Below are 13,685 nucleotides of genomic sequence, written 5' to 3'. Positions count from 1 at the left end.
ATATAATAAATAATAACAATGATTTTGAACTTCCAAAAATAAAAATAAAATCATGTTTTTAAGTTGTAAGTATAACGTTTTTGAGAACTGATAACATTTTTGTTTTTACAATGTAAACTTATGTTATAAATAACTATTTTTAACCCAGAAAATAGCTTCTTTAAGCCCAAAAAACAACTTCTTTGAACCTAATAAAAAATATCCCAAAATCAATCGGGGGCGGGAAAACGGTGGTGGGGGGTAATCCATGAATTCGGGGGTGGGGAGGTTGGAAATTTCGAGGGCAAGGATGGTAGCGGGGGAATGGGGAAATTTCGGGGTGGGTCGGGAGATGCAATTTCTATCTCGTTTGTATTTTTTGACATCCCTGTTCTAATTAAGGTTAATGATGTGTTATTTAATGTGGGGAGTTTCAGTTTAGGCAGCTCAGGTGTGTGATTTTTTTGTCTGACATCAGATTGAGATGACTCTTCTTATTGTACTCATGGGTGAAAAACACTAATGTTGGCCCATTGGATTGTGATAGTTGTCTTTGTTAGTCTTGTATGTTTATATTGGGTGGGCCCATTTATATGCTTGGTTGTGCCCATTATTATTTATGTTGGACTGGGCCTTTTGTATGTTGGGTTGGGCTTATTATCATGTAGGTTAAGTTGAGCCCATTTGCATGTTGGGATGGGCCCATTATTATACATTATGGGTTAGGCCCATTGACATATAGGTTGGTTTGGGCCCATGATTATGCTGGTTGGGCCTATTTATGTATGATGTGTTGGGTCCACTTAGTTATGTGTTAGGTTGGGCCTATTTATATGATATGTGGTATTTTGGGGAAAACTCAATAAGTTTTGTGCTTACGGTTTTATGGTTTAACATTTTCAGGTACTTCCAGTTCGATAGGGAAGGGCCCGACATGATTGCATTGCACCCACTGAAGATTTACATTTATGATGTGTTGATAATCTGATGTTATTTTGGAAACATTATTAACAATGACGGTCTTTTATGAAATATACATTGGATATTTTATTATTTTAAAATGAAATTTTCTATAAATTTTAGGACGTTCCAAGTTGATATCAGAGTCTTGGTTTGAGGGATTTGGGCACACGCTCGGGTATTTCTGAACCCAAACTGAGGATTTGGTAATTTTTATGAAATTGGAAAATAATTTTTTCGAAAAAGATTCTATAAAAAAGGGGGTGTAATGCGTGCAATCAGCTGAGCTCAAGTAAGTGATTCTCAAAATACACATACCAATGTATCATTACTAGTATGCTTGATATGTGAATTGCATGCTATAGTAGAGCTAAGGATACCAACCAAGTCAATAGAATATCTTTCACTGAAATATTGAGTAAAAATTTCATTTTAAATAAGTCAAAACCATTAATTCATTATACGAAAAGACGATCAGAGTAAAAGTATTCTCAAAACATCAGAGTAAACTCATAAACAATCATTATGGAATAAATCTTCAGGTGATGCAATGTGATCAAGTCGAGATCCTCCTTTTGAAAATGGAAGTACCTGAAAATGTTTAAACCACAAAACCGTAAGCACAAAGCTTAGTGAATCCCCCAAAATACCACATACCATACAAATCATTGGGACCAGGCCTGGGGTATGTTTCAACCCAACACATCAATGGGCCTAGCCCTAAGGTATATTTCAACCCTCCATATAATAATGGGCTTGGCCCTAGGGTATATTTCAACCTAAACATACAATAATGGGCCCAAAACTGGGGTATATTTCAACCCAAGCATATAGTAATAGGCCCAACCTTAGGGTGTATCTCAACCCGAGTAAACATGCAAGAGTCACAAAGATAGCTAGCATTCTACACAATACAATCCAGTGAGTCGATAATGGTGCCTTTGACCCACAAGTATAGTGAGAAGACTCACCTGACTCACGAATCTACTAAACCACAACTCAAGGCTTTGCAATCGCTGCTACAACATGCCTACCACAACATAAAAGGTCTAACCTTAGTCTACACACTAAATCTAACAATCTTGACCAAAAGTCAATCCATGTCAAAAGTCAACGATCTACGTTAAATTTAGTAAACCGCCACGTCGTGGCCTTTCTTGGCCACACCCTGGTCCCCATATAGTGAAACAGTCGAGCCTTTCCTAGTCACCACGCTGTGGCGACCTATGGCCACGTCGTGGGCGCTGGGTCTCCAAAAAATTAATGGATTAAGTCGTTTTCTTCGATTCCAAGAGCTCCAAAGCTTATATTTGGTCCATTCTATGGTCTGTATGGATAAACTTTCCAAAATTATCCATTAAGACACCCAAAGAGGTCAAGATCTCAAACCCTAGGTCCAAATAAAGCTAATTACAACAATGAATTAACCATTAAGCCCTTAATCTGAAAATTTCCTTAACCTAACCACTCCATAAGAGCTACTAATACCAGATAGCATAAAGATGGAAGCTTTATAGACATGCATGCCCAATACATGTCTAGAATCCATTTTAGGTAAAAATGGTCTAAAAAAAACCAAAAACTCATGCTAGGTCAAGAACCCCAACCAAAGTATAGATCTACCGACTACCATATATATTGTTCATGGGACTCAGGAGAGTCATAAAGTTACCAACTTTATGTCTTCCTTCCATTCAAACTTGCTTAGACATGAAGAACATGAGACAATATCTTAGATCTAACCACTTCAATCTATAAAGTTTGAGCCTTTGACACTTAAAAAGTTTTAGAAGCAATGATAGATGTTGAAGATGTTGTTTCCTTGCAAGATCCACAACTAGAGCACATTTTTCTCATTCTTCTCCTCTTCTCCAAGCCAAAAAATGCTCTAAAAGGCCACAAATCACCAAGTGAACTAGGGTTAGGGTTTCTCTGAGGTAAAACAGTGTTGGAAGTTGGTAATGAACCCTATAAGTGACTTAGAGGGGTTTAAATATGAAGGGACCCTAAAAGAATCATGGGCTTGGGCCAGAACAGCTTTCACACTGTGGAAACCCTTGGCTATGCCATGACGGTCCAATAAAACCAGTGTGCTTTCATTCGATGTCACGTCATGGTCATCCTTGCTCCACACTGTGGCACATATTTTTTTTTACTAAAACTCCATCTTTAGCCCCTGAAAAATATAAAGCTAAATCAGCTTATAACACAGGTGTTACAAATGATGTGTTCTTGGAATGAAGGGTATCTACTGTTGCCACTATTCTTCTATGACTACACTTCGACCACTGCATTATTATTTTAGCCATTGAGTTTCGTTACTTCAGACCCATTCTTTTCAAGCTCTTCAACTCATGGTTGCCTTTAGATGGGTTATCAGTTATTGTAAGCTCTTCCAAGGCTAATGAGGTTAATTGCAATTGCTCTTATTTGTGTTTATTAAAAAAGTTACTAAAGATAAAGAGTGATATCGGGGTATGGAGATTTGAGGTAGAACTAAATGAAAACACAGAGTTTAAGGAGTTGAGGTCCAAGATTGAAGATTTAAAATTTGCAAGTAGAGAATGGTATTTTTTTAGTAGGTTCTTTAAGATTTTAGATGGTAAACAAGATGGAGGACAACAATTCTCTTTATGGTTTATTTGGGTTAAGTGGGCCCCGATTAAAGTAATTTGCTTTGTTTGGAGGGTGTTGCTCAATAGAATTCTTGTGACATCCAACTTGATTTCGATAAGGGTTGTTCTTGATTCATATTCTTGTCCCTTTTGTGTTAATATGGAGGAGGAGATGGATCTCATCCTTTTTAATTCAGCTTTCTCGATTCAGATTGGAATTGGTTCTTGAGTTCTGTCGATTTCAAAAGCGACTAATATGGATGACTTTCGTGGAGTTTTGAAGCCCACGTTTCATTGTAAAAGGAGAAAGACGCTTATCTTGACACTTTTATATGTGGTTTTTGGGTTATTTGGAAAGTTTATAATGATTTGATATTCAATAGAAAAAGATGTTCTCCTTAAAAGGCATCAGATGACATTCAACAATTATATATCTTCTCTAAATTATGTTTGTTGGAATGACCGGTGTATTTCTCCCTTTTGTTGCTTGTTTGATGTAATGTTTTTTCTTTCTACTTTGTTTTTGTTCTAGCATCTTGTTATTTTTAATGAACCCGCCATTAAAAAAAACATAATTTTCATAGAAAAACCCTCAATTTTATTTTTGAAAAAACTCATCAATTTGTTTTTCCACATCCTTATATCTGACAAACTTTTCGTTTGTTTTAAATTTTTTTTGGTTGTTGGTATTTTTTTTTTGTTGATTTTTATGATGCTCTTGATGATTTCAACACTAAAATCTCTTAAAAAATCTTTGATTATTTTAAACAAAGAGAAAGGATGTGGTGTCCATTTTTTGTTGGAAAAATATATATTAAAATCTATTTCTAAGATTCTCATAGATTTTAATGTAACTAACAAGGATACTAGTTTGAGATCTTAGATTGTTTTCAAATCAAATAAAATAATCGGTCTCCATAATAATCTTAGAGAACCTTTTAATCAGCAAAACCAAAATCTTCAATCTTTCTAAAACCTTCGGTTAGCAATAATAAGTTAGATGGTATGTTACGTAAAAAAAAAAAAAATGAACTGGATGTAAATAAAATCAACAATTGATTAGCTTGTGAGTAATTTTCTTTTTCTCTTTCTTAGTTTTCTAATAGTGTAATTAAATAGGACCAATGAATAAATAAGTAGTTTAATATCAAAATCTTTAACTAAAAGAAAATTTTTATTCGATAAGTCATATAATGATATAAATTTGTTTGATTTCGACTATTTTTCAAGACTTCTTCTATTAACCAAGTAGAGATTTAAATCTCTTATTAAACTCTCATATTTTCTCCAAAAATATAGATGTTGGATGACAAGTGATCACTCGTTTCCTCCTCCATAAATCTTATTTAATTTAACACAATTAATAAAAAAATAATTTTTTCTTTACTAGTTATTTCAAACGTAGTTGCATTTATAAAACCTCTTTAGTTTATGCAGCATCTACTTTAAAAAAAAAACTTTTACATAATAAATAATATTGTGATGCTTATTAAAAAAATCCACAATATAATCATAAAGTTATATAACCTTGTTTGGGAGCAACAAAAGGAACAACACAAGGTACATGTGATTTCGAACAAAACAAAATTTGTAACTGTAAATACCAAAAATACCCCTTCTTTGGTACAATTCACTGGGCAGATTGGAAAGCGCCTGCATTTATTAACAGCTTAAAGTAGAGAAACAAGAAAGCTGGTGCATGGTGTTTGCAGCCACGCATGCATCCTTCGTACCCGAACATTATTTGCAAATATTTTTATTCATTTAAATTAATAGGTACGAATATTCATAAAAATACCAAAATGGATCGTCTTATTCAAGGAATGATCACTTTGTATCCAAATAATCATCAGTTTTGTAATATGCCAATTCCGAAATACATTTATGTCGTATTTTTTATCTGACATAAGTAGTTCATAATTTTTATGCTATGATATTTGATGGAGAACTTTTTTTTTGACAAAACGAGTAGGGAGATGAAAATTAAAGATGATAGCTTAAGATGTAACTTTTATTTGTGAAAAGTGTTTGCAAAAATAATTGTTAATTTTTGAAAATGTAAAATTAATTAAAACCAAAAACCAAAAGCTCTTAAAATTTATTTGTAGTACCTTTTGGATTATTTGATTTTTGTTTAAGACAAAAATAAAAGCTTATATAGTCGAACAATTTTAAGACAAAAATAAAAGTTTTAAATTTGAATATGTAGAATTTAATAAAATATAATAAAAACTCATAAAATGACATGTGTAAAAAAATAATTCAAAATAACCACAAAATGATATTTAACAAATTGAATGAAAGTGTGACAAGTGGTAAAAAAAATCCATTTATTAGAAATGATGATGATCTTATTATGGTAAATGATATTAAGCAAAACCAATCTATTTCAACTTTTACAATCAAATATAAACATATAATCTAATACGAAATTTGTTGATATGCTTTATACAATCATAGCGGTTTGAAACGAACAATAAAATTGAAATTCAACATATATATGTGTTAAATATCATACGAAAAATCATGGGAAAATACTAGTAATAGTCAAAAAATAGGAGGTATTTTCAAAATTTAGATATGAAAATTGATATTTCTGGGTATAGACATGCATTCTGCTGAGGTAACTCCGCGGAATGGTAAAATCGTAATTAAATCAACGTATAAAAAATAAATTCAAGATCCATTCCGCGGAGCTACAGTGGATTCCGCTGAGGTAGCTCCGAGGAATGCATCTTGAGGGTTTTTTTTTTCTTTTTTTTTTTCGGATTGATTTTTCGGGGTTTATATTTATTTACCAACTAATTATTTTCAAGAAAAGATTATGATAGTATGATAATCTTTTTTTGAAAATAATTAGTTGTGTAATGAATATAAACTCCGAAGAATCGATGCAAAAAAAAAAAAAAAAAAAAACTCAAGAACCATCCCTCGGAGATACTTCTGCGGAATATACTGTAGCTCCGCGGAATGGATCTTGAGTTTTTTTTTTTTTTTTTTTTTTTATACGTTGATTTAATTACGATTTTGACATTCCGCGGAGCTACAATAGATTCCGCAGAGCTCCGTGGAGGTAGCTCCACGGAATGCATGTCTATACCCGGAAATGTCCATTTTCATGTCTAAATTTTGAAATTACCTCCTGTTTTTTTACTATTACCGATATTTTCCCAAAAATCATTCATCGCTTATTTCTAGTGCAGTGATATTACACTCAATGGAATTGTCTAGCCAAGATGGAGGGCTTTGAGCTCAAATTCACGTCGAAATGATGAAAATACGAAGAATTGAGGCTTTAGTATGTTGTCAGATGCTTATTATTGATTTTCAAGTCTACTTGATTTTGGTTTCAAATTGATGTTAAATATTATTTATTTTGGCTTCATAATCAAAGTAGCATGTTTTCATTTATTATACATTTGATTTAAACAACCCGTTAAATTGTTAATGAAGTTACACATGGCATAACTTTTCCAACATATTTATTTTACATATAACCCTAGCAATTAAGGATTTTGAGGATTGCCGTGTGTGGTTACGTTATGAGGTGCAACAAGCATTTTGAGGATCACAGTACTTTGACTCGAGGTTGAAATCCCTCATTCATAAACCTTGTCAAGGAAATTAAAGATAATATCCTCCTGAGCTTCCGATTAGCTTGATTGGCTGCATATACAAAATCACAACTAAGGTTCTTACTACAGGACTCAAATCGGTCACTGGGAGTGTTGGCAATGATGTTCAATCGGCATATGTAGAGGGACGAAACATTCTTGACGGACTTCTCATTGTAAACCAGATTTGTGCATAGGTGCAAAAGGCAAAGAAGAAGTTATTATTTAAAGTTGACTTTGATAAAGTGTTTGATTCGATCAATTGGGAATATCTCGATTATGTTCTCATGCAAATGAATGTATGTTGGGTAGAACATGGGTAGATGAGATAGTTGGTATGTGATAAAATGAGGAGGTATGAAAGATGCACCACATAGAGATGTCATAATACTAGCAGATGCGCTTAAGAATAATATTGGTAGATGCACCAAATATAGATGTCATAATACTAGCAGATGCGCTTAAGAATAATATTGGTAGATGCACCAAATAGAGATGTCATAATACTAGCAGATGCGCTTAAGAATAATATTGGTAGATGCACCAAATAAAGATGTCATAATACTAGCAAATGCGCTTAAGAATAATATTGGTAGACGCACCAAATAGAGAATGTTATAATACTAGCAGATGCACTTATAGGATAATCCTGGCAGATGCGCTTATAGGATAAGGTCGGCAGATGCGCCTAATAGTGAATATCGTAATCCTGGCAGAGGCGCTTAAATGATAAAATTGGTAGATGTGCCTTAAATAACAATGGAATTTGTGTCTATTCCTTAAAGTCAAATTTTAGGAATGAATGAATAAAGGATAGGTGATTCTTAGGGTAAAACCTTAAGAAATAAAGAAGATAACGGGGATGGGTAATTGGGTTGATTGTTTGATGATTAAATATAGTAATTATATTATCGTGGGTTGAAAACCCTATATGCTCACCAGGCTCCTAAGCCTGACCCACTCAGTTTAATTGTATCACAGGTATCGATACGAAGCTGCTTTGCACTGAGAGATTAAAGGAGATATAAATCCCTAGAGTAAATGAATGTATGTTCTGTTTATGCTTATGTGTCTGTATCGGAACATGACATTCCGAGGTTTTATTATTTAATGAAAATACATTTTCTTTGAGGAATGTTTTGATAAGTTTTTATCATATCTTGTTTTGGGAACAAATTCCGCAACCATTTTCTTTAAACAATTATTCTGATTTTAAAAACAAAGCATAAACAAATCGGTCTTTTCTGGCCGTGAAATTGGGGATGTCACAATTTTGGGGGATATGAATAGTATTACACCAAATATGGTGTTACACTATTCATTTCTCCCAAAATGGGGGTGAACTTTGTGTTGTCGGTTTTAATCCATCTGTTGTATATTTTTTACATTTCTAGTTTATTTTTAGCTACTAATTATAATTTAAATATAATATTTAATACTTTTAATATTTTGTTATATATTAAATTATATTAATTAATTATAAATATAAAGTTTGTTTTTTGTTCATCAAATTCATATAAAAATTTAAATACATATTGAAAATTTAAAAAGCGATAACGTATTTTACAAAAACTTATAATTAAAATATATATTACAAACATGATAACTTATTCTATTAAATTTGTAGTTAACATATATGTTACAATAATAATCTAATAAAACCCAACAAGTGACAATACTATTATTTATTTATTTAATATTTATTTAAAAATGTGTATGTATAATATTTTTATAAATGTTTGTATAATATTTAGTTATAAGTTTATTATAAATATAATCGTTTGTATTTGATATTAATGTAATAAAAAATATATATTATATATTTGTTAAAACTAAATTAGTAGAGGGGTGTGTTTGATAATTTATGTAAGTTGGAATAATAGAATATATTAGAAATATACTTTTTAGGATAAAAATAAAGTAAAAAATAGAATAGGGTTGGAAATAAAATACTATTTAACAGTTCGAAAAGTCTGTTTCGAAAAGTCAATTCATTGCAAGAGAGGGCATTTCCGTAATATCACAAAACTCATGGAGTGGTACTGATGGTAAATTAATTGCAAAATCTTTTGGGGAGGTTTTGATAACCGCCACATGATTGTTGGCTGGCAGTGTATTTCCACCCTTTTTTCCATGGATACAGTAATTGCTTTTTCCTCGCTTTTGTCCCCACCTTTCTATTTCTTTGAATAAATTATACACAATATATGGTTAGATATATCTACAACAATTTAATTATTCGGTTATATTATTTTAGTCAAAATTGTTGACAAATCAATCATAGTCTAACATATTTTACTCCAAAAGATATGTATAAAACATTTTTACAAATGATTTTATGTATATTATGTAAAATTAAAAAGATCGTTGGATTTATATAAACCTAGTATATGACAACAGGAAAGTAAAAGTTGTTTGTAACATGCTTATGCTATTATCTAATTGATCTTAATAAATCAACTAATTAAATTATCAATAAAGTTAAGGATAACTGAATAATAATTAAATAAATAAAATCCAATTAGTATGATTTTAAAAATGATTAATAATATTTTGTTCGACCAAATAATTAAAAAACTCGTAATATTTTAGTCATCATTCATCTAGTTATAAATATAAAAAAGATATGCAGAGAGAACCAAATTAATAAGAAACTCTAAAATTAATTATTAACATGATAGCTGAAAAAATAATTTATAATTAATTTATCAAAAAGTGATTTACAAATTATAATAATTTTTTTTTATGATCATAAAACATTTTCAATATGATTTTCATTTTATAATTTATTATTATTAATTTGTTATTGATCATTCAATATTATCAGAACATTAGTTATTATGACATATAATAATTTATATCATAATATAAATTTACCATTAAAATATACTATCGAACATTAAATTATATTAAACTTAAAAAATAAACTGAGTAATGTCCGGCTATTTTCATTCATTTCTATGTCAAATAATGAGAGAGGGACTAAAAAAGGAGAGAGAGAGTTTCGAAATTCAAAGCATGAAACCATGAAAGACAAAACACATGAAATTTGGGTATATCTTCCGATCTTAGCTTCACTTGGCTTCTCTTGTCTCCCCCTTCTCTTCTAAGCAAATCTTTCTGCATCAAAATGGATATGAATCTTGTTTTCATTATACCCCTTTTGTTTTTATGCTCTTTTACACTCCCAGTTGATGCTTTCACCACCGACCCACCTCTATCCTCCATGGCTGACCCTGTTCTTCCGAGCGAGAAAAAACCTCCTTTTTCTCAAATATCCACCGAAAACGAAGCTCGATCTCCAGGTAACTTACAAACCCCTCATCCTTTTTAATTGCTGAAAACATGCATTTTCGCAATTTTGGACATGTTTCAAATGGGTCAAAATTTAAACTTCAGTTCCGAGTTCAATGCAGTTTATCTGTTTGATGAAACGACTCACTGAATGTTCAAGAACTTTTGATAATATAGTCTTATTTACTTTCTTTAACAAAGCAAAACGGGTACTTATAGCGGTTTTGGTTTACAAATTGTTGATCGGGGTCCTTGCGAAACACAGGTGTATCTGAAATCAGAGTGGTTCACCATGAAGATTTGAACAAGAAGATTCTTGTAGCACTCATTGTTGCTTCAACTCTTCTTGCTGCAATTTTGCTGTTCATATCATGTTTCTGGATCTACAGGTTAAAAAACTCAAAAACCTCCAATACCCAGAAAGCCCAACAAAGCCAAGGTATCTCTTTTTTTCTTTTTTCTTTTTTCTTTTTTCTTTTTTCCTTTACTAAAGGTATTTGACTACGCTTTTCGTTTTTATAATATCGGGGTTATCATTTCATACAATATATCCAGAATTGAGTATTTGCCCCAATAATTAAAAGTCAACCAAATACTTTGAAACTTATTATTGAGATGATTACTTTCAAAAGGCACATCAAATACCCCCAACATTATCAACACTTTTAAAATCTTGATCAAATTTGTAGATGCTTCAAAAGGGCTATCATTGGGTCCAATTTTGGATAAATTCAACCCTTTGAGAATGGCTGGTAAAAAGGGATCTGCGACTGTTATAGAATACGAATGGTTAGTGTCTGCAACAAATAATTTTCATGAAGACAACATCATAGGCCATGGTGCATTTGGAAGTGTGTACAAAGCTTGTTTCAATGACCATTTTCTTGCAGCTGTTAAAAGAATCCATGGCGGAGGACCAGATTCACAAAGAGCATTTGAGGTAACTTTTTTAAACAAGATTACTTGTATAAATTGTAGCAATTTACCAGTTCTTTGTTTTGTTTGCAGAATGAGATCAATTGTTTAAGCCGAATTCAGCATCAAAACATTGTTAATCTTTTGGGTTATTGCATACATGATGAGACAAGGTTTTTGGTCTACGAGATGATGCATAATGGTTCATTAGAATCCCAATTGCATGGTAATTTTTTTTTTTTATCATTTTGTGTCTTATTATATTTTTCATCACTTATTGATTATTACTTGTTTTTTTTTTTTAATAAATTACTTAGGGCCCTCTCATGGAAGTGGTTTAAGCTGGCAGCACCGAATGAAAATTGCACTTGATATTGCGAGGTATTTCCATTGACTTTGGCTTATCTTTATTAAAGGTTTCAATTTTGACCAATTAACCCGAATTGGGTTGATACGGGTTGTGTTTGATCACTGATTTACCCGTTTTCTTCTTGGATCATGTCAAATCATTGAATCTTGATGATTGATTTTGATCGAATAGAGGACTGGAGTATCTTCACGAGCGATGTACTCCGCCTGTGATTCATAGAGATTTGAAATCGTCCAACATTCTTCTAGGTTCAAACTACAATGCGAAAGTAAGAAACCCTAATTTGAATCTTTAGAACCATGATACAATAGAAATCTGAGACTCTTTTCTTCATTTACTGGATTCAGCTTTCTGATTTTGGGCTCGCGATTACTGGTGGGGTTCAGGGGAAGAACAACATAAAACTTTCGGGAACATTAGGTTACGTTGCTCCCGAATACCTCTTAGATGGTATGCAATAAGCACTTCATTTTTCAATTGATGAACATAATTTTTTTTTTTAAATGTAGAGATTATAATTTATTTACTGAAATTTTACAGGCAAACTTACCGATAAAAGTGATGTATACGCTTTTGGAGTTGTCCTTCTCGAGCTTTTAATAGGGAGAAAACCCGTGGAGAAAATGTCTCCATCTCAATGCCAATCTATCGTCACATGGGTATACAATATAATCAATCAATCATATTTATATCTTTAACAAATTTCCAAACCCTAATCTTGTAAAATTTTAAATTTTAATTTGTTCATCAGGCAATGCCTCAGCTAACCGACAGAACAAAGCTTCCTAACATCGTTGATCCCATGATTAGAGATACAATGGACTTGAAACACTTATATCAAGTTAGTATAATCTTTCTTTTCAACCCTATTCACCCTTCACACAACAGACTGTACTGTATTTGCCCTACAATGTACACTAGGACCGAGACTGATGTCGACAAGACAAAAGTTGTAATCTTTTGTCCCGCCAAAAAAGGTGGGACAAAGATTGCAAAAGACGTAAATACCCTCATTTATCAGTTTAAATTAAGATTCCTTTTTTTTTTTTTTTTCGTGTTTGTTTATTGTAAAGGTTGCTGCGGTGGCTGTGTTATGTGTACAACCGGAACCAAGTTACAGGCCATTGATAACAGATGTCTTGCATTCGTTCATACCACTTGTACCTGTTGAGCTTGGAGGGTCATTAAGAGTTACCGAATCTTGATTAATTTGATTTGTGTGTGTGTGTGTATAGATTGTTGATGTTAGGATGCAAGTTTAGTTAGGTGAGTTGTTAAGCTAATCCTTGTTGGGTCCTAAATGTTGTTATGGATGTATGGGTGTACTTTTAGTAAAGTGTACATGAGATCAACATTTAATGTATCGGTATAGCAAAACACCCTTATTTTGTGACTTGTAGTTGGTTGTTGGTCACATGAATTTAATTAGGAACTTCACATGAATTGATATGGAAAATGTGGTCATCTTTAACACTCTTTTGTTGTTTATGATGTTGTACTTTGTGCATTGATAGTTGTTTGTAGGACTGCAAACAAGTCGGCATTTTTGGGAGTTATCTGATCTTGAAACGTTAGTTCGGGTTGAATACATTAAAACGAGCTTGAATCATATCACGAGTCAAGGTCAAGCTATAAAAGCAACTTCAATTTATTTGTATTGCAATGTCAATAACCCACTAATTTATTTTTGACAAAAAAACATCTTTATTAAATCTCTCCCAACGTAATAACTTTTATGAAAGGGACCAAAAGTTTCTAGGTTTGAAAAAATGGCCAAGGGCCCCATTCTGGACTATTCAATTTTGTATCGGACTGGCAAGTGAATTGGTGGGATGTGATATAAAAAGAGGGTTTTAAACACAGGGTCGAACTGGTTTGACCGGGAACCAGAGAAGGTAACGGTTCAACTAACACCACTTTTATGTTTATATCTGAACT

The 13,685-nt window shown here is 32.2% G+C and overlaps 1 protein-coding gene across 1 annotated transcript; it reads left to right on the top strand.

Moving 5' to 3' along the window:
- Positions 1–10,129: 10,129 nt before the first annotated feature.
- LOC145029683 (putative receptor-like protein kinase At1g80640) lies at positions 10,130–13,218 on the top strand. The gene is made up of 10 exons (XM_078978177.1): positions 10,130–10,473; positions 10,728–10,901; positions 11,152–11,402; positions 11,471–11,603; positions 11,695–11,758; positions 11,919–12,015; positions 12,095–12,197; positions 12,288–12,406; positions 12,499–12,588; positions 12,821–13,218. Exons 1-10 carry the CDS (start codon positions 10,299–10,301, stop codon positions 12,950–12,952), a joined length of 1,338 nt encoding a protein of 445 aa, XP_078834303.1. The 5' UTR covers positions 10,130–10,298; the 3' UTR covers positions 12,953–13,218.
- The last annotated feature ends 467 nt before the right edge of the window (positions 13,219–13,685 follow it).

The sequence above is a fragment of the Lactuca saligna genome, chromosome 1, assembly GCF_052625555.1.
Source record: "Lactuca saligna cultivar CGN05327 chromosome 1, ASM5262555v1, whole genome shotgun sequence".
In the NCBI taxonomy this organism is placed as follows: Eukaryota; Viridiplantae; Streptophyta; class Magnoliopsida; order Asterales; family Asteraceae; genus Lactuca; species Lactuca saligna.
Note: the sequence above shows the minus strand (reverse complement) of the source record. Positions and strands in the feature narration are given on the sequence as shown.